General features: G+C 43.3%; 3 protein-coding genes across 4 annotated transcripts in view; all 3 read right to left on the bottom strand.

The window, feature by feature from the left end:
- The window catches only part of UBE4B (ubiquitination factor E4B), a 34,349-nt gene extending 28,443 nt beyond the window's left edge, over positions 1 to 5,906 (bottom strand). For both annotated transcript variants that reach the window (XM_040084360.2, XM_040084361.2), the window contains exon 1: positions 5,767 to 5,906. In XM_040084360.2, the coding sequence (XP_039940294.1) occupies positions 5,767 to 5,790 (24 nt within the window). In that variant the 5' untranslated portion in view covers positions 5,791 to 5,906. The remainder of the gene's footprint in view (positions 1 to 5,766) is intronic.
- A 2,496-nt stretch (positions 5,907 to 8,402) lies between these two features.
- On the bottom strand, positions 8,403 to 10,231 carry RBP7 (retinol binding protein 7). Its single transcript, XM_040084550.2, has 4 exons — positions 10,010 to 10,231; positions 9,330 to 9,508; positions 8,968 to 9,069; positions 8,403 to 8,655 (listed from the first exon to the last, which is right to left on the bottom strand). Exons 1-4 carry the CDS (start codon positions 10,080 to 10,082, stop codon positions 8,605 to 8,607), a joined length of 405 nt encoding a protein of 134 aa, XP_039940484.1. The 5' UTR covers positions 10,083 to 10,231; the 3' UTR covers positions 8,403 to 8,604.
- Positions 10,232 to 10,705: 474 nt separating this feature from the next.
- On the bottom strand, positions 10,706 to 17,027 carry NMNAT1 (nicotinamide nucleotide adenylyltransferase 1). The gene is made up of 5 exons (XM_040084492.2): positions 16,938 to 17,027; positions 14,873 to 15,047; positions 14,237 to 14,420; positions 13,924 to 14,069; positions 10,706 to 13,543 (listed from the first exon to the last, which is right to left on the bottom strand). Exons 2-5 carry the CDS (start codon positions 14,994 to 14,996, stop codon positions 13,125 to 13,127), a joined length of 873 nt encoding a protein of 290 aa, XP_039940426.1. The 5' UTR covers positions 14,997 to 15,047; positions 16,938 to 17,027; the 3' UTR covers positions 10,706 to 13,124.
- Positions 17,028 to 17,050: the final 23 nt, after the last annotated feature.

Below are 17,050 nucleotides of genomic sequence, written 5' to 3'. Positions count from 1 at the left end.
ACCCCCGTGCCTGCAGGCATCTGGAGGCAGAGCAGCCCCAGTGAACCCCTGTGCCTGCAGGGAGAGACCAGTGAACCCCTGTGCCTGCAGAGAGACACCAGTGAACCCCTGTGCCTGCAGGGAGAGACCAGTGAACCCCTGTGCCTGCAGGGAGAGACCAGTGAACCCCTGTGCCTGCAGGGAGAGACCAGTGAAACCCTGTGCCTGCAGGGAGAGACCAGTGAAACCCTGTGCCTGCAGGCATCTGAACCCCCGTGCCTGCAGGGATCTGGAGGCAGAGCAGCCCCAGTGAACCCCTGTGCCTGCACAGCCACTCCAGCTGCAGCTCCGGGGCTGCCTCCATCCCTCCATCACAGCGGGGCTGGGTCCTGCAAAGGCAAACACTGAAGCTTTACCTGAAGCTTGCTCAGTGGAGATGTGTTGCTTCGTTCTGTGTCACAGCACCACAGTACCCTCCATGTTCAAATTTTAAGTATGTTTTTGCTGCCTTGGAAAACCATTTGCACTGGGAATGCTGTTTGTCCCTCGAGGGGTTGTGTAAGGCCAGTTTAACATTTACTGCTCAGCAATTTCAAAACCTGCAATACTCCTCCCCATTTACTTTGGCATTTGACAAACCGTGTTATGTGATAAAAGGGACAACATGAACGTGACCTTTGCTTTAATTTCACACCACATGATACCAACACATAGAATCCAGCTGCAAGTTATTCAAGACAACCACTGTCCAAATTAATCCAAAACAGAACTGCAACACCAAAAACATGCATCCTGTACTCTGGACAGAAGCATCGTGACAAGCAAAAAACATCCTCTTATCACCTAGAGGCGTTCCATCACAAAGAGTTTTAAAAAAGAGTTTTTGCATGTTATGTTTAAGACAGAGAAGCATCTGCCTTCAAAAGCCAACCACAGGAAACTGTTATGAACCTAATTATTAAAAAAGTATGTGATCACATAACACCAATATTATACATGAGAAATAAACAGAATAAATCTTATAAATTAGATTTATAATGCTTCAAGCTTCACATACACAAAAATCAGAAAATAAATTATTTATTATCATAGGCTTCCTCACAGGATCTGTGGCCAAAGCTTACATCTTTGGCTTGAAATAGGCCCAAAATAAAAGTATCATGTTTGAGGATGTCAACTCTCCGCAAAAATCAGCAATTCCTGTTATTCTCTTTGTATTATGACACTTGAGCATTGCACACAACTTAAAAGTTTTCATTTCTGCTCATAGTCCTAAAGAACTGCCAGGCAACTGAAAGAGCGAACAAAAGATTTGTGCCAAGTCAATGTCTACACTACATTGCTGTATCATTTAATGGCCTGTGAAACCTACTCCAACAGGAAGAAGAACAGATCAAATTAAATCAGACTTCAAAAACTGTGGGAAAACAGTGTCTGGAACTACATCTCCCTCCATGACAGGTGTCACCACATGAACAAGGAAGGCAGCTAGAATTTTTTTTAAGACTCAAAAAAATAGCTATGAATAGAATCTCTAATCCTTCTTCCTTCTCAAGCAAAATAGGGAAGTTTAATGCAGAAATAAATTGTTCAGCTTTGCCTTTAAGTAAAAAAATACATATTAGGGTCTCCCTCTTCTTCATTTGTACCTCAAATTTCAATTTTTTCTCATCTAAGTGCTTATCTGAAAAACTCCAGAACCTCAGCCCTCAGAGGTATAACTTAGAAAATGTCAGCTACATGTCCCCATATCTGAATCCAAATTAAGTGTTCACAGCTCACAAACACAACAAATACACACACAAGCACTCCATATATGCACCAGTGTCTGAAGGAGAAAGATTATTTCTTTTTCTTGCTTTCTATACAATTAAGGTGATAAGGAACTCTTCCACCCCTGTTCACATGAATGCTTGCTAGCTAGTCCAAATCAGATGGAAGGAAGGAGATTTGCGAGGAGAAAAAGGCAGAGATGATAACCAATACATTTATTAATTAATTCGCAGGTATAGTCTAATTGATGACTCAGACAAGATCCCCTCTTCATCCTCTTCCAGCGTCAGGCAGATAACTGGGGGCATTAGTGGCACTTGGCATCCCTTCCCTTGCCAGGCAAGACCCACGCCCAAGTTACAGCAAATCCACCTGCAGTCAGCACTGCTGAACAGGAGGACACCGAGACGATCTTCTGCCTGTACCTGTCACAGCGCATCAACCATCTCCTTCCCGAGGGACCAGTCCCCCACACTGCAACCTGCCCTGCAAAACAGTCTGAAGAGGGCCTAGAACAAGAAATCTGCACAGACACTGGGCTGCTTTGAGTTAAGGCATTATGAAAAACTAATACAATATTTTTCCCTGCCCCTTGAAGGACGATGGGCAAATTACACTCATCTTCCTTGCTGCTGAACAAAGTAACATTAAAATATAAATAAACTCCAAATATTTTTACCACTGACAGATACAGCTTTCACAACTGAGGGAACACGGAGCACATGTTAAAGGACCAGATCTGGTTCTTGGATATCCCATGCTGTCATATTCCTCCAGGTTTATATAAAAATTATTACAGGAATCTGAAGTTTGACCTGAGTGCTAGGAAGTTTTAAGTAATAGACAAAAGAGGAGAAACATACTATGCTAAAAAGGCCAAATACAGACTAAAAAAAAGTTTGAAAAGATGGCACGAAATTGGTGGACACATCCTATCCAGTTAATTCCCTGTATCTTCAGGCTGAACAGCAGGGAGGGGAGGGAAGATGGGCTTGATGCTGAGGGCACAGCTGGGGACTCAGAAGACACAGTTTGTTTGCACAACACAAGAGACAAACAAGACCCCAACCTGCTGCCTTCACATAACACAAATACCAGGTCAGAAGCGTGGGAGCTCCCTCCAATTAACCTGCTCCCATTTCAGACAGCATGACTGCCCAAATTATCATGAAGCAGCACAAAGGTGGAGGGTTTAAATAATGTTCTGGGGAACTTTATGATATCTGAATAATCCCCGACCCTCAATTTCAGACCTGAACCAGTGACATATGACAAAGCTATTATGTGCCATTATGTTACCTAATAGTGACAAGGTTTTCAGTCTGAACTATTACATGGGCATTGCTTGCTCCACAGCCCATCTTCCCTGCAGAGCACAGCTCTGGAACACACAGTTTAAAAGCCTAATTTAAAAAAAAAAACAAACCACTAATTGGTTGAATGGGAAGAGCACATTGCTCTTTAACTAGTACAGTCTAGTACAGTTTTTGCTGGACACATCTGGACTATATCGATAAACAGCAGTTTTCAGGAATACGTTTTTGATCTAAATGGACTTCTTAAAAGCTGTTAGCTGCATGCACCACAACAAAAAATGTAAAAATAGCACCCTGCTACAGATGGTTGACTGATAATTTAATTTTGCACCAGGTAATAAAGATACAGCCAGGAAGATTAGTCCCTCAGGCTCACACATACCCAGTTAAAACAAAAATCTTAATCAGTATCTGCTATGGTGGCAACTGCTTAGTGAGACTAAGGAAATTTCCTGTTCAACCATAATGTAGAAGAGTTCCAAATCTGTACAATAAAGGGTAATTTGAATTGGTAGCTTTATTTTGCTTGTATTCATTAGAGCATGTTAAACTGTTTTAAGAAGTGCTTTACTCTTCTGGTGATGGTGGTCATGCTCCATGCTTAGAAAATGCTACGCAAAAATCATGTACACGTTGAAAGATGACAAACTCACATCGTTCTTTTCTGCTTTATGCTACCTTTAGCTGGATTCTGCCTTTTTTCTGTGAACTCTCTGTTCTCATTTTGTGCTAAAACTCACATACTAAGAAAGAAACTTCTTTTTCCTCCCTCCTAAAAATTTTACTATGGTCTGTAATGAATTACAACTTCCAGAGCATTAACAAAGTAAACACTGAGAAAATGTCAGTGAGAGACACTGCTAATAGGAGGGGAGAATATCTTCTTGAAACTAAAATATATGTCTGAACAATTGCATATCTCTTCTCTACAAGCCGCAACCCATTAGTGTTATATTTCATTATGGTTTGATAACAGAAGATAACCTGATCTGTAAGAGCCTTGCAATTAAACTTCCATTAAGCATTTTTTCACTTTCAGTCGCTGCCTGAAAAAAAAGTCTGAATCTGAAGAAGTCACATATATCATATTTCATACCATATAGAAGGTTATTTTTCACTATAGTCCGATCCAGGCCCACTGTGCCAAATAACAGCAAAGTGGAGATGTGGAGGAACATTAAATTTGACTTGGCTCTGACTTTTCAGTGAGCAATCCATTAATAACAAGAAGTGACACCGTGACTCGGTTAAAATGATACAAGACTGTCACAAGCAATCATCTAAATGACCATTTGGTTTGGTCCTTGCTGAACTGGACAAGAAGGACGCAGAAAAGTCACTCGAGACAAACGTTTGGCCAAAAAAGGTGGATGAGTCCTCACTGGAAAACTCCCTTCCTGCAGCCTCAGATCCATGATGCAGTGGTTTTGATGATGTCAGTAATGTGCCGAGGCAGTGACACAAATAAGCCTACATAAGTTAAATAACTCTGAAATTAATCATAAAACACCTCAGGATCAGGGCAGTTTAACCACGAGAAGAACTGCATGTAAACAAAGCACTCATGAAATACACCTGTAAAACTGGAGATCCTTTTCCACAGCAAATTTACAGCACCAGTGTCCCATCCCACTCCTCTAACATGGGTACTACTCTCCTTTTCTCAGCACTTCCACAGAGTTTGAGGACCTTCATCAAGTAAACAGCACAAAGCATTTTCTCCTACATCATGACGCAACACAGCAGGATTGCTAAATCATGACAGACATCATCGAAAACATCCAAACTTTTTGGAATAAAATCTGAGTGACAGCGGCAGCCACCCTGCTCCACAATCCCAGTACAAGATATGGACAGAATAAATACAGCTTCTTTTGATGCCCCCTAGAATACAAGTACAGCATTGAGCCTGTATTTTAGCAGGTCCAATACAATACATTTTGATTTCAGGATTACACTGGGACAGTGGGAAACTCCCTGGATCCTGCTATAATATATCCAGGACATAATTAATTTGGAAATCCTCTAACATACGGGCAAAACTTAAGAACATATTCTATATTAAAAAAAAACAAAGGAAAGCAGCATCCCTTAAAGAAACAAGGACCAGCTCACCTTATTTACGTATTTATGTGCATAGAACATACACACTATAGATAGATGTTTGCCAATTACAGCATAACTAGAATTCTTCAGGGAAAGACGAAGAGCTTGAATAAAAAAAGAAAATCAAAGGAAACACTGGAAAACTGACAAGCCTGATTGAAGCTGCTTCAAGAAGAAATGATACTAAATATAAGACCACGAACACACCCATCTTGCTTCTCAGAGTCTAAGGAAGCAAAATTTTAAGCGTTTTACTACATTAAAAGGTTGGGTGTTTCAAATCACACACAAAGAACACATAAACGCCCAGTATTGGACAGAGAGGGAACACGCTGCACACAAAGGCTACCTAGCAGATGGAAGCAGAGAATAAACAATTAACCCGGAGAGCAGCTACCCAACCCCACGGCCGAGCCGGGGGGTCGCGGGTCAGAGACAGCCCGGGGACAGGAGGAAAAACACCGAGCGCCGACACGGGGCGAAGGCAGAGCTTTTCGGGATCGTTCCCTGCTCACCCTGGGGGCCGAGCAGGGCCCGGCCCGGCGCCCCCTCCCCGTAGAGCCCACCCGCCCCCTCAGACCCCGGCACTCGCCTCATCCGCGCTCAGCTCCTCCATCGCCTTCCTCTTAATGGTGCCCGGAGGGAGGGTGCGTTCCTCCGCCCCGCCGCGGGGCCGCTCCGAGGCAGCGCTCTCCTGCCGCCGCTGCCCCCCGGGCCGCCTCACAAGGGCATCTCCGGGGCGACCGCGCCGCGCCGCGCCTCGCCCGCCGGCAGCACCGCCGCCCCCGGCCCGCTCCCCGCCGCCCGCCCGCGCGTCGGCTGCCGCCGCGGCCGAGGGGAAGCCGCCCTCCCGGTGCCCTCCGCGCCCCTCAGAGCTCTCGACCCCGGCCCCCGCCCGCCCGCGGCCGCTGCCCCGCGCGGAGATTATTCATCAAAACAACAGGGCGGCGGCGGCCATCTTGGGGATCACGTGACCCCGCGGGGGGCCGGGCACGCCGGGGCCGCGCGCGCGCCGCGCTGGCCAATGGCAGCGCCCCGAGGGGAGGGGGGCGGGACCACGCGCAGCTCCACCGCGGGGGGAGGGGCGGGGCCTGGGCGGGCGGGGCCCGGGCGGGGCCCGAGAGGGGCGGGGCCGGGCTCGTGAGGGGGCGGGGCGAGCGGCGGGTCCGTGTGGGCTCCGGGAGCGGCGCGAAAAAGAGCGGGAACCTGGGGGGAACGGAAGAGCTGCCCCTCAGGGACACCGCCATCCCAGGGAGGGTCGAGCTGCTGCAGCCTTCCCTCTCCAGTGGGTGCGTAAATATTAACCCCTTCTCAGTGACGAGTGATTGAGAATTCACAGGATTTAAATCTAATCATTGCGAGCTGAGTAAGAAATCAAGGAAAAAACAAGATGCAAGACCCCATTGAGCACTCGGTCTCGGCCTTTTCAAAGCACAGTTTGAACAAGAAGGTTTTTTTTCTCCTTATTACGAACTTTTCTGCACCTAATTCCCTCATTATACCACAAAATATTTTTTCTGGAAGACATTAATCTTTTCCTTCACGCTCGAAATGAAACTCGGCTACAGAACAAACGGCCAGGTTATATATGAGTACATTGGATTACATACATACAGCTCAGCTTGTTTGAGTTATAATACACGTAGATGAAAGAGAAAAGGATTTTTAAAAGTTGCTCTTTTGGCAAAGGATAAACGAACTGAGAGTTGCATCAGCGAGTTTTTAGCCCAGGGTGATCTGTCACTAGTGCACGGGGCAGTGTAGTTTGAGTCAGCAAGGGAAAGAATCCCATAAAAGCTGGACGACAGGATGTTCTCAAGATGGAATTAAACTGATCCCCATGAGCTATTAGGACATATTTTCATATACGCTGCAAATAATTATACAGCAATAGAATTGATCCAATTTTTAAATGCATAGATGAGGCAGGTAGCCTATCTAGTTTTGTGTTTCTATATACATCTTTAATGTACTTTATTGATCCAAATTGTTTTGAACAAAATATTTTGATGACTTAACCAGGGTGCTCAGAAAGGCAACCAATACTTGGATCACATTGACAGTCTTTTTATAGAATAGATGTATATTGTTACCTTCGATTTTCAGATTACACTTTATTTTGTGTTTATCTCGTTAGGGTTTTTTTTTCTTTCTTTCTTTTCTTTTTTTTTTTTTTTTTTTTTTTCTTTTTTTTTTTTTTTTTTTTAAGATAATTGAAGTGGTCTGAAACACCTTTGAATAAAACCCTTTGAGTGCTTGTCTGGGGAGTTCTGTCCTTCAAGGTCATTGCCGCGTGTGACAGCGGTTTTACCGGGGAGGGCAGCTCGGAAGCAGCGGCTTTGAGAACATCCGCGCTGTGTAAGTCTGGAGCCCCCGGCTCGGGGAGAGCCTGCCAAGGTCCGCGGAGGAGCAGCCCGCTGCAGAAGCGCCATCCGCTGGCACAGAAAACTGCCTGCTGCTGCATTTTATTAACCGATGTGAGCCGGGCTGCTGCCCCACTGCCAGAAGGAAGGCGCTGTCAGGATCCACAGCATAAACAACAGGCATTTTACCCACATTTCCCTAACTGTATAAAGACTGTTAGTCTTTTTTATTTTGCAAACCAGTTTAAATTTATACAGGTCTAGTAATTAGGGGAGGGCGTCAATCTAACCAAAAGCCTTCCATGCTTCAACAGCTTTTGTCTGATTCTGATGATGGCTTTAAGCATTTTGAACCAGTAAGAATTATCAGAAATGTGGTGCTACTTGTTTCCAAATGTCAGGGACTGCTTTTTTCACATGAAGTAATTAAGTTACTAAGCTTAAGCTACAGTTCTTCAAGAATATGCAACCGAGAATATGCAGCAACTCATTTCATTTGTAACTGCCTAGTTTATCTGACAACTTACATGTTCACACAGGAAAAACTTTTCCATGCGATATTGCACACAGTCATAAAGAAAAACATTTAATCTAATTAATAGTTGTATGTAAAAAAAGCTTGACTAAAGCGGCATTGTTTTGCCTCTGTATATGCGCTTACAGAGTTCAATTATTTTGCAGACTGGAATCTTCATGGTTCAGACCCACCTTCGTGGTTCTGGGATTTGACCACAGGCTTGTTTCCAAGCAGGCTTTCTTCTTTTAATTGATTTTTGATTACCTAGAGACCTAGGCCATCACTTATGTTTGGGTTTGTTTTTTTTTTTTTCCTCCAAAATCATGTTCAAAAGCACGATATTTAAGATTAGTTTGGTTTGGGGCATTTATTAGCAAAAATCAGACCTTTAACACTGGCTTTAACAGCAGACTTATTTCCTGAGCCAGAAACTTCAGCCCATTCAGGTTAATAGCTACAGGAGTCGGTTCTTGTCCGTAGAGCCCTCACTGGACAGGAGGCTCCTGTGCAGAGCTGTCCCTGCAGGCAGGACCCAGCACACCACACAGATTCAAGCTCTCTTGAAGACCTGCTTACATACTTGATTCTCACAACGAAGCTCCTACCAAAAAAAACCCAAAACAAAATAAAGAGAAAACCCAAGAATATAGATATATATAGAAATCAAAGGAACTGCTTCCAAAATTGAACACAGATCCTTTGCCACTGCTCTGGCCATGCTAATAACCCATGCTTAACATTCTGAATTTGGCTACCCATTACACTGAAACAGTGAAGCTGTTTCAAAGCAGAATGTGCTCACAAAGTATCATCCATTATGCATCCTACAGAGCCAGAGCATGCACATCATGACCACATTAGATTTAATTTTCACCATACAGAGTTGGAGTTAGTAGAAATTTGAAGTCAATACCAGGTGGAGGTCATCCCCTTCAAGCCAGTGAGTCCAGCCCCTGTTCTTCTTCTCACCAGTCTGGACACAGACAAGTTTGTCATTTTCCCAGGTAACGAGGCTCTGTAGAACAGGAAGCAAAAGGGTGTTTCTGCATGTCTATCTCAGTTCTGCAAAATGCTTGTAGAAAATGTGCATTTTCCTGGATAAGAGGATCTAGATATTACTCCTGAGTGAAAGTGACACTCCTTGTCTGTAACTCGGGCTCCCACTGCTGTCTTGCGCTGCAAATTTTATTCTCAAAACAGTTTCAGCTCAAGTATCAATCCAGATACTTGATACATCATCTTAATTTTGTCACAGCCTCATATATTCGCTCTTACCTTGCATTTTCTGTTATCCAAGCCTTTATTATCTTCCTCAAACTCTTCTCCAACTTTGAATTCAAGCAGATAATCTCTGAATGTGCTAGTTGTATGGATATAGAATGAATCACCATCTTGTTTGATCACTTTCTGAGGCTTCAGCATTTTTGCTATTTTGCGTGTTGCAAAGTCAATACCTTGGACAGAAGGCAAAAAAATCAGAGTTGTATTTATCACCAGCCATTCTGGCAGCCAGGAATTAACCTTTATTACCACCAGAAGCATTTCTTAGGTAATTTGACCTTACTTCTATGCAGCATTTTGTTGTTTTATTGGAACGTTTTGTTTAAAGCTGCAAGTTACACAGGTTAAGTTGTCCTCTTGTACGTTTTACACTTTGAAGAGCAGATTGCTCAGTTGTTGCACAATTCCTATGAAAGATTTCCAGGACTTTGAGCCAGAAGACTCCTGGAGAGAGTTGGCTTCCCCCACAGAGACACCCAAACTTGGTTTCAGACTTCACCCCCACTTAGCAAGAGGTTAATGCCTATTCTCATCCTTTGTCAAGAGCAATGAAAGAAGTAACAAGAACTCTCTGCACTACCCTTAAATAGGGTGAAATGAAGGGCAGTCCTTAAAATTCAAGATGACCCTTATGGGGGAAGGGAGGAAGGACAGAAGCAGGTATTTTTACCTACCTAAGGCCACCATATAACCTTCAAAGTTGTCATTGCTGACAAGGTTCCAGGTTCCACTGAAATCCACAGGCATTGCCAGACAGTAGAAGGAAGGTCCAGTCAAAAATGCAAGTGTAGTTTTCTAGCCAGGCCTTTTATAAGGCAGCCTGTGGGTGGGATTCCATCCCAGGACCTTTCTGCTGGAGGGGAAGGGTGCTGCTGCTGAGCCAGTGGGTGAGAGGGTGTTTGTAGAACGGCTTCAGCTGTCTTGGGGGGAAAAGTTCACCGTGTCTGAAATCTTTGTGTGGAGCAAATGTTAATAGCCCAAGAGCCACAATGCAAGCCAAAAACTGTTTAAACCATTTCGTCTGTCTCGCATACTTTAAAGGAACTGATTTTGTCATTACTAAGATTTCCTGCAAGTTTTTTAGATCTGGGGCTTTATGATCTGAAATCCAGATATTTGTTGAAAAGGTGATGTACCCCTGTAAAAACATGCTATACTTGAACAGACACAGATTGGCTGTTTAACTGTGGATCATATTATATCAATGAATTTTAAAGCAATGCCTATGGCACAGAGATAAGAATTATATCATGTTGGTTTATGTCTGGAGTGAACAGTAAACAGAATTCAAAAAGTAATCTGTGTATATAGATGTAACTCCCGCCTTTGCTTTTTGTCCTCTCCACGTACAGGAGAGCTGATACAGGAGCTGTTCCCACTGATGCTTTATTAGATGCCACACATTATGGCAGAACACACAGGCAGTAGAGCACACGATGGAGATGAAGCTTCAGTGTTGGACTTCACCTTCAGCAAAGAAATGATAGAAATCCCTGATGACCCAGCAATGTGTTTTGAAAAGAGAATAAAAAATGTTCTACTTTGAAGAGAAAGGACTTAAGGAATTTGTAAGTGAGGAAACAAGGGACTTAGAGGTGAGGAAACACACCTTTACCTACTACATTTATTTATTTACTGACTTGTGTTAGGCTGAATAAGAAGGACAATATTTTGCACAGAAGTTTCCCCAAAGTGTAGCTCTGTTTTTGGAGCTGGCAGTTTGATCCATACAACTCACAGAATCATGCAAGTAGGAACTCAGGACGTCAAAGCTTCTTTCCTGTTTGCAGCTGGATATTGTTCTCTAGCCTACACTAAACCAGGAATGCCACCAAGAAATGAAAATTACTGTTCCCTCTCCACTCAAACAGTAACATTTCACCCACAATTTGGTGTTCTGAGGTTATGGTAGTAAAGCACTGTTGCAATACTACTGACTCTTGCAAGCAAAGAGAAGTCAGCACTCGATAACTCCTGTGTCAAAGTCCAGATGTAACATTTTAATTTAAATTTTGCAGATGGTGTGCGGTGTGGTCCTTCTTTCTGCAAATCAGTACTTAAACCTCACACAAAGACCTCTAAAGGGCACCAGGGTTACAAGCCTCAGCCACAGAATTGCCTATGGAGCTTCTAAGAACTGCCTATTGCCCTGACCACATCATATGATGGTTCATTTCTTTCTCCCTTCAAATTTCTGATTTTACTTTGGTGGAAATACTTTTTGCCATTTCCATCCTAGTTGCTGAAGAACTGAGCATCTAACACATTCTCTTAGGGACGTGGTCTAATTACAGAAGCAGATCAAGTGGGTCCTGCTGCTGCTGCAGCATTAATAAAATATTTTGAGTCTAAATGACACGCGTGGTGAAAGGGCCCCGTTGCTCTTTAAGGTCTGACAAGAGTCCACTCCTGCAGGTTTGACCTGTGTGCCATCCCTGAACAGCCGCAGCACTGGCTGTGGAACAGGAGTGGAACTGGAACAGGAGATGCCCCGTGTGCAGTACTTCCAGTGCTGCACCAGTAAAACCAGGGGGCCATAGCCAGCAGCCAGCCACGGCCGTGGAACACGTCCCTACTCCCAGCCTTGCCCAACAGCATCCTGCCTGCCTGCCTGCCTGGAGAGTGTCACTTTCAGCTGGCTTTGTTCCTCTGAAAAGCGTGACCAGAGTCTTCTCGTAGAGATCCCATGAAAGAGCTGTTGACCCATGAGAAAGTGGCTTGCAAACCTTGGCATTCTTAACAAGGCACATAATCCAAACAAAAATGAGATAGCAGCAAATAAAGGGAGATAAAATTCTATCACCACAACAGCCACAGTGTCTCTCTAGCTTATGTTCACATAATATAGACAATACACTGTTACATTCAAAACCAGATTTCTAGCAAAAAAAAATATTTCACTTATGATCAGTAATGATATTCTCCCATTTTCTCTCTAGTAACAGAAAACAATTCTGGCTGTATATAATTATATTCTACTTATGGCTCAAAATTAAAAGATACTTTATTATTTGAAATAAATGTATTATTTGTAATTAAGGGACAAGTGTCTGAGAATCAGTGCAATGACACTATTATTAATTTCTATCCATTAAATCAATGGCTTTAAATCAGTTCCTGAGGCAGGTTGGTCCTTCCATCAGAAACAATACTGAGCTTAATATTACAGCCCTGGAAACATGAAAAGAAAAGTAAAGTACAAGACATTTCTAGAAGCAAACTGCACGACAACAAACAAACAGCTGCATAACTCAAAGGCAAGCAGCTCAAAGCATGCTATATCTAGCACCACTTCAGCCAGGACGAAATTCTTCCCTTCCAGGATAGAGCTAAATAATTTTTTTGAGGTGAATCACATGTTGACAATTAAAAAAAAAAAAAATTACATACATTTACTCTAAGTAAATGGTACATCTTGAAACCAGATAACTTTGTTAAGACACTGTAAGTTATTAAAAAATATTTGTGTTATTGTTTTATAAATAGAGCAGTTTAAGTTAAAACTAATCAGAACATTCATTTGTTTTGCTTATACATTTGCAATTTTCATGTACTGATGTGAATTCTGATACTCACTTCAGTGCACTGGGACAAAACATTAAAACGTGAAAATCTTATTACTGGACTTGAAAAAGGCTGTGCAGGTCCAGTCACCGAGTGCACCAAACCCCATTACTAACCCCATATGTACGGAATTAGCCCACTGTTTACCTAGGAAAAACCCCCAAGCACCCCCTGGGAAACACTCTCCTGTACTGAACCGCAGTGATTTTCTCAGCAGACAGTCAGTCAGTTGCTCAGCGCCTGTGAGCTCCTGGGGTCACTGGCATGTTTCTGCAAGGGAGCCAAGACCAGCCCTGCGTTCCTGTCCTCGCTCTCCGGACTGTACAGCCGGTTCCTCTCGATGTACGCCCGGACCGCGTCCGGCACCAGGTACCGAATGCTCTGGCCCCTCCGCAGGGCTCTCCGGATCTTGGTGGAGGAGATATCATTTGTGATCCACTCCTCCACAAGGTGAATGTTATCCTTATGTCTCCACAAAATGTCAGATTCGTAGATGAATTTCTGAACGTTGTTTCCAGCCCTACTGACACACACAAGGCCGTGTTTTTCCACAATTTCAGTGATGTCCTCCAACTTCCACAGATTGGGGATCCCAAAAGATTCTAGCATGTCACTTCCACAAAGCAGTTTAACCTGTGGGACACCTTAAAGAGAAAATTAAATGAGAAATCGGGCTTGGTTTAGGGCTTGGCAGATTTTAGCAAATTTTACAGGGACATTTAATTTCTTGGCTCGTTCTCTCTCTGTATCTTTGGTTAAGATGAGACAATGGAATGAAATTTAAAAAAAAGATTCAGAGTACATAATTTATAATTAGTAGCCATAACACAGGATTTTTCTGAATAAAGGTTATTGGAGTCCCTTCATTAAAGGGATCCAATGCCTTACGCTGTGGAATCTAAGGAAATAGAGTTACTGGGTGACATCAGAACCAAGAGCTACCATAAAAGCTACTCATCTGTGCAATTCTCTTGAAGTAACAAGGATCACTAATTAAATCACTTAATCTGCAAACAGACTTAACTTTTTACAACCGGACTCTGATTTTTCTTTTTAATGGGCTCACGCCTATTTGGTTCCTGTTTTCTCTTCCGTCCCAGCTTTGTTATGGGTACAGCATCCTGCAGACTATTAGTGACATCAGCAGATAAAAGCTTTTGATGATGATACCTGCAAAACAGATGTATTTTAGGGATTTTAAAGATGTAGGAAAAAATGGGTATAGTATGGCCTACCAAAGAACCTATCTCTGCAATAATCCCAACTCGTTAGAGTTAACACTATTCCTAATCCTTCTATAGGTTCATGAGACTTTTTAGAGGTTGGCTGAAGAATACCTTAAAACCTTCAGTGTTTCCAACCACTCGCTCTGGCAGCTTTCCCAATCATCAACTTCCACCCAATCTGAGTTTTTTGTGGCCAGTTTTGCCATAGTCACACGGTGATTCGCACTGATCAGACCTTTCTTCTTATATGCATCACCCACTGGTGAAATGATGCCTTTGATTACTTTGTATTTTCCTGTGGGGAAAAAAACACATCACACAAGAACATGAGAAGTGGTTGAGCAGATGTTACTTCCCGTGCATTGTATTTAACCTGTGACATAACCATTATCCAGTGCAACGGCAGCTGATAGCCAGCCCTGTGGAAAAATACAGGACACTTCTGCACTGTCAGGGCAGCACAATGAAAGAGTTAGTAAGATATATTAGAAAGATATATTTCTATAAACTATAAACCCTGTGCTTAGCTCACTAAAATCAGTAATAAGCAATGCAATACACAAGTTCTCTTGTAACGGCCTACATGGTTTTGTATAACGTAAACACATATCAGCTTCAACATCTAATTAGCATTTGCAAAAATATCTGTCACAGTCCAACAAGCATTCATAGACACAAAATATTCACCTTAACATTTAAGTGTCTGGTTATCAAAGCTATTCCGAATGATATAAATTACTATCCTACCTGTTTCATGGAGGTAGTCTTTAGCCAGCTCAAACAGCCTCAGGTGCATGTTGGTGATGGGATTGAAGGACCCACAGGCCAGCAGTACCACTTCGGTCTTCCTGTCCGCATCTTCTGTTGCCATTCCTCACAGCCACGGAGCCAAGTGGAGAACGTTGGTGCCACGTACCAGCCGCTAGAAGAAATGGGATAAAAAAGAGTCATTGTTCCTTACTCGTGCTGCCATTAAGCAGGATATTAAATATCAAGATCAAACTGAATGTTGTATTTTTCCATCAACCTGGCCTGTGACTGTTCATGTGACACTTCTTTGTCCAATTTCTAAGTGATTAAAATATGAAATCACTGCTTGCCCAGAGAGGACAGTGTACTGCCCACTCTGAAGAAAAGCGGCTCATGCTTTTAAACTTCATGTGGAGAGATTATCTGTCCTGACTGCAGGACAAACTTTATTAGAACTTTGCACCTTTTTGAAGATGCCATTGCCAATCAACTGCCAAGAGACATGTGGGCAGGGAACTTCCTTCTTAAGGAACTTCCTTCTAGTGCTTACAGGGAGAAATAGAACCTCCTGTGACTATTCCTAGTCTTGCTACTCTAAATTGCAGTGAGCATTTCCAGCATGATCTATAAACCCAAGACTGTGTCACATATTATATTACACTAAATTCTGGAGGAGAACAGCGTCAACATTTCTTCATTTGGGATTTATTTACATTTTCTGAAATATAAAATGTAAAGGGCGTGATTTATATCATTCAGCATGATATGTGGGAAGAGTGCTATGGACTAAACACGAGAAAAGCCAGTCCGCTTTGTGTTGCAGCAAGTGTTAGGTGGAAGTACCAGTGGAAAAGGTAAGAGAAGAATAGAAATTGCAGAAGTTTAGTAAAAGTTGCAATTGAATACTGGGGTTTTTCCCCTTTTCTAAAATACCACAGTTCTGTTGCAATTCTGAGCTTCAGTTTCAGAAAGCTGCTTAAGAATTGATGAACATAAGGACATTTCACTATTTATCATTTAATTTCTCCTCACACTTCACTTTCTCCTCACACCTCACACACATTTTTGCTTCTATATTCTTTTCTGAGAATGTTCTGGCTTGCCAAGATGTTTTCCCACATCTGGCCCAACAAAGGAGAAGTGCAATGGGCTGTTGCTGTTTGCAAGATGCCTGAGACATCCCGAGGAGCACAGAATTGTCTCTGTTGCTTCCACAGCAACATCACCACAAGGTCACCCTGACATTGTGTCTCCCTTACAGAGAGGCTGAGTGATGTTCACAGCACCCGCAGCGCTGAGACACCATCACAGTCAAACCTTGTAACAGCGACTGTGTCCTAACATCAAACAGCCCGCGAATAAAAGGAACGCTTGCAAGGCTTCGTAGTTTGTAAGTGCTAGCACTTTCCTGTGCTTTCAATAGTTACGTGAACTTTTAAAATAGTCTTCATTACTGCAGAGTAGCTCAGCAGAGGAAGGGCTGGTGGCACTTGAAATGCAGCTTTCACAGGGGCACAGCTAGGAGAGTTACTATGGGAACAGGGAGGAGAGGAATTAGACTGCCTTTGTAATGCACAAATCCTACTTTCAACAGAGTGACTCATGCTGCAGAACTGAAAAAGGTTGATTTTTTTTCCTTAAAAAAAAAAAAAGTGCAAAAAATGTAGAAAATTTTAAGATGGAAATACAGAGTGCCTTTTCGGGAGTTAGTCAAATCTCCCTATCCATGCTGCTAATTTTACAGTTTACAGAAACAGACAATCATTGCCTCATAAACTCACCTTTCACTAAAAGACATCAAAATGTGCCTACAGCAGGCTCTGAAACCCAACCTGCCAGACACATTTCGGAGATGAGCACGTAAGGATGCTTTGCTCAACCTCATTTATGTTTCAGAGGCAAACATCTGTCAAATATGTTTATATCTCGGCATATATACAGAATACAAGCATGATGCGGGCGTCGCTGGACGCTTCACTAACACCCTCCCGCAGCTCTCCGCCCCCGGGGGCCTACACGAGGCTCCGGTCCCCGCCCAGCGAGCACCCCCGGTCCCGCTCACCCCCGGCGCTGTCCCGCTCGGCCGGGCCCGCGCTGTGCCCGCTGTCCTCGGCGCCGTCCCCGCTGTCCCCGGCGCCGTGCCCGCTGTCCCCGGCGCCGTGCCCGCTCTCCCCG

The sequence above is a fragment of the Hirundo rustica genome, chromosome 22, assembly GCF_015227805.2.
Source record: "Hirundo rustica isolate bHirRus1 chromosome 22, bHirRus1.pri.v3, whole genome shotgun sequence".
Classification (NCBI taxonomy): Eukaryota; Metazoa; Chordata; class Aves; order Passeriformes; family Hirundinidae; genus Hirundo; species Hirundo rustica.
This window is presented reverse-complemented; position numbering and strand designations above follow the sequence as displayed.

Excerpts from the sequence above, each read along its gene's own strand:
- NMNAT1 (XM_040084492.2), bottom strand. The coding sequence starts at position 14,996 with ATGGCAACAGAAGATGCGGACAGGAAGACCGAAGTGGTACTGCTGGCC. Across the intron at positions 14,421-14,872 it reads AGACTACCTCCATGAAACAG|GAAAATACAAAGTAATCAAA; the intron begins GTAGGATAGTAA and ends TTTTCCCCACAG. Across the intron at positions 13,544-13,923 it reads TCAGAGTCCGGTTGTAAAAA|GTGTCCCACAGGTTAAACTG; the intron begins GTTAAGTCTGTT and ends TTTCTCTTTAAG.
- RBP7 (XM_040084550.2), bottom strand. The coding sequence starts at position 10,082 with ATGCCTGTGGATTTCAGTGGAACCTGGAACCTTGTCAGCAATGACAAC. Across the intron at positions 9,509-10,009 it reads AGGTTATATGGTGGCCTTAG|GTATTGACTTTGCAACACGC; the intron begins GTAGGTAAAAAT and ends CTTCTGTCCAAG. Across the intron at positions 8,656-8,967 it reads AAGGGGATGACCTCCACCTG|GAGCTTCGTTGTGAGAATCA; the intron begins GTATTGACTTCA and ends TTTTTTTGGTAG.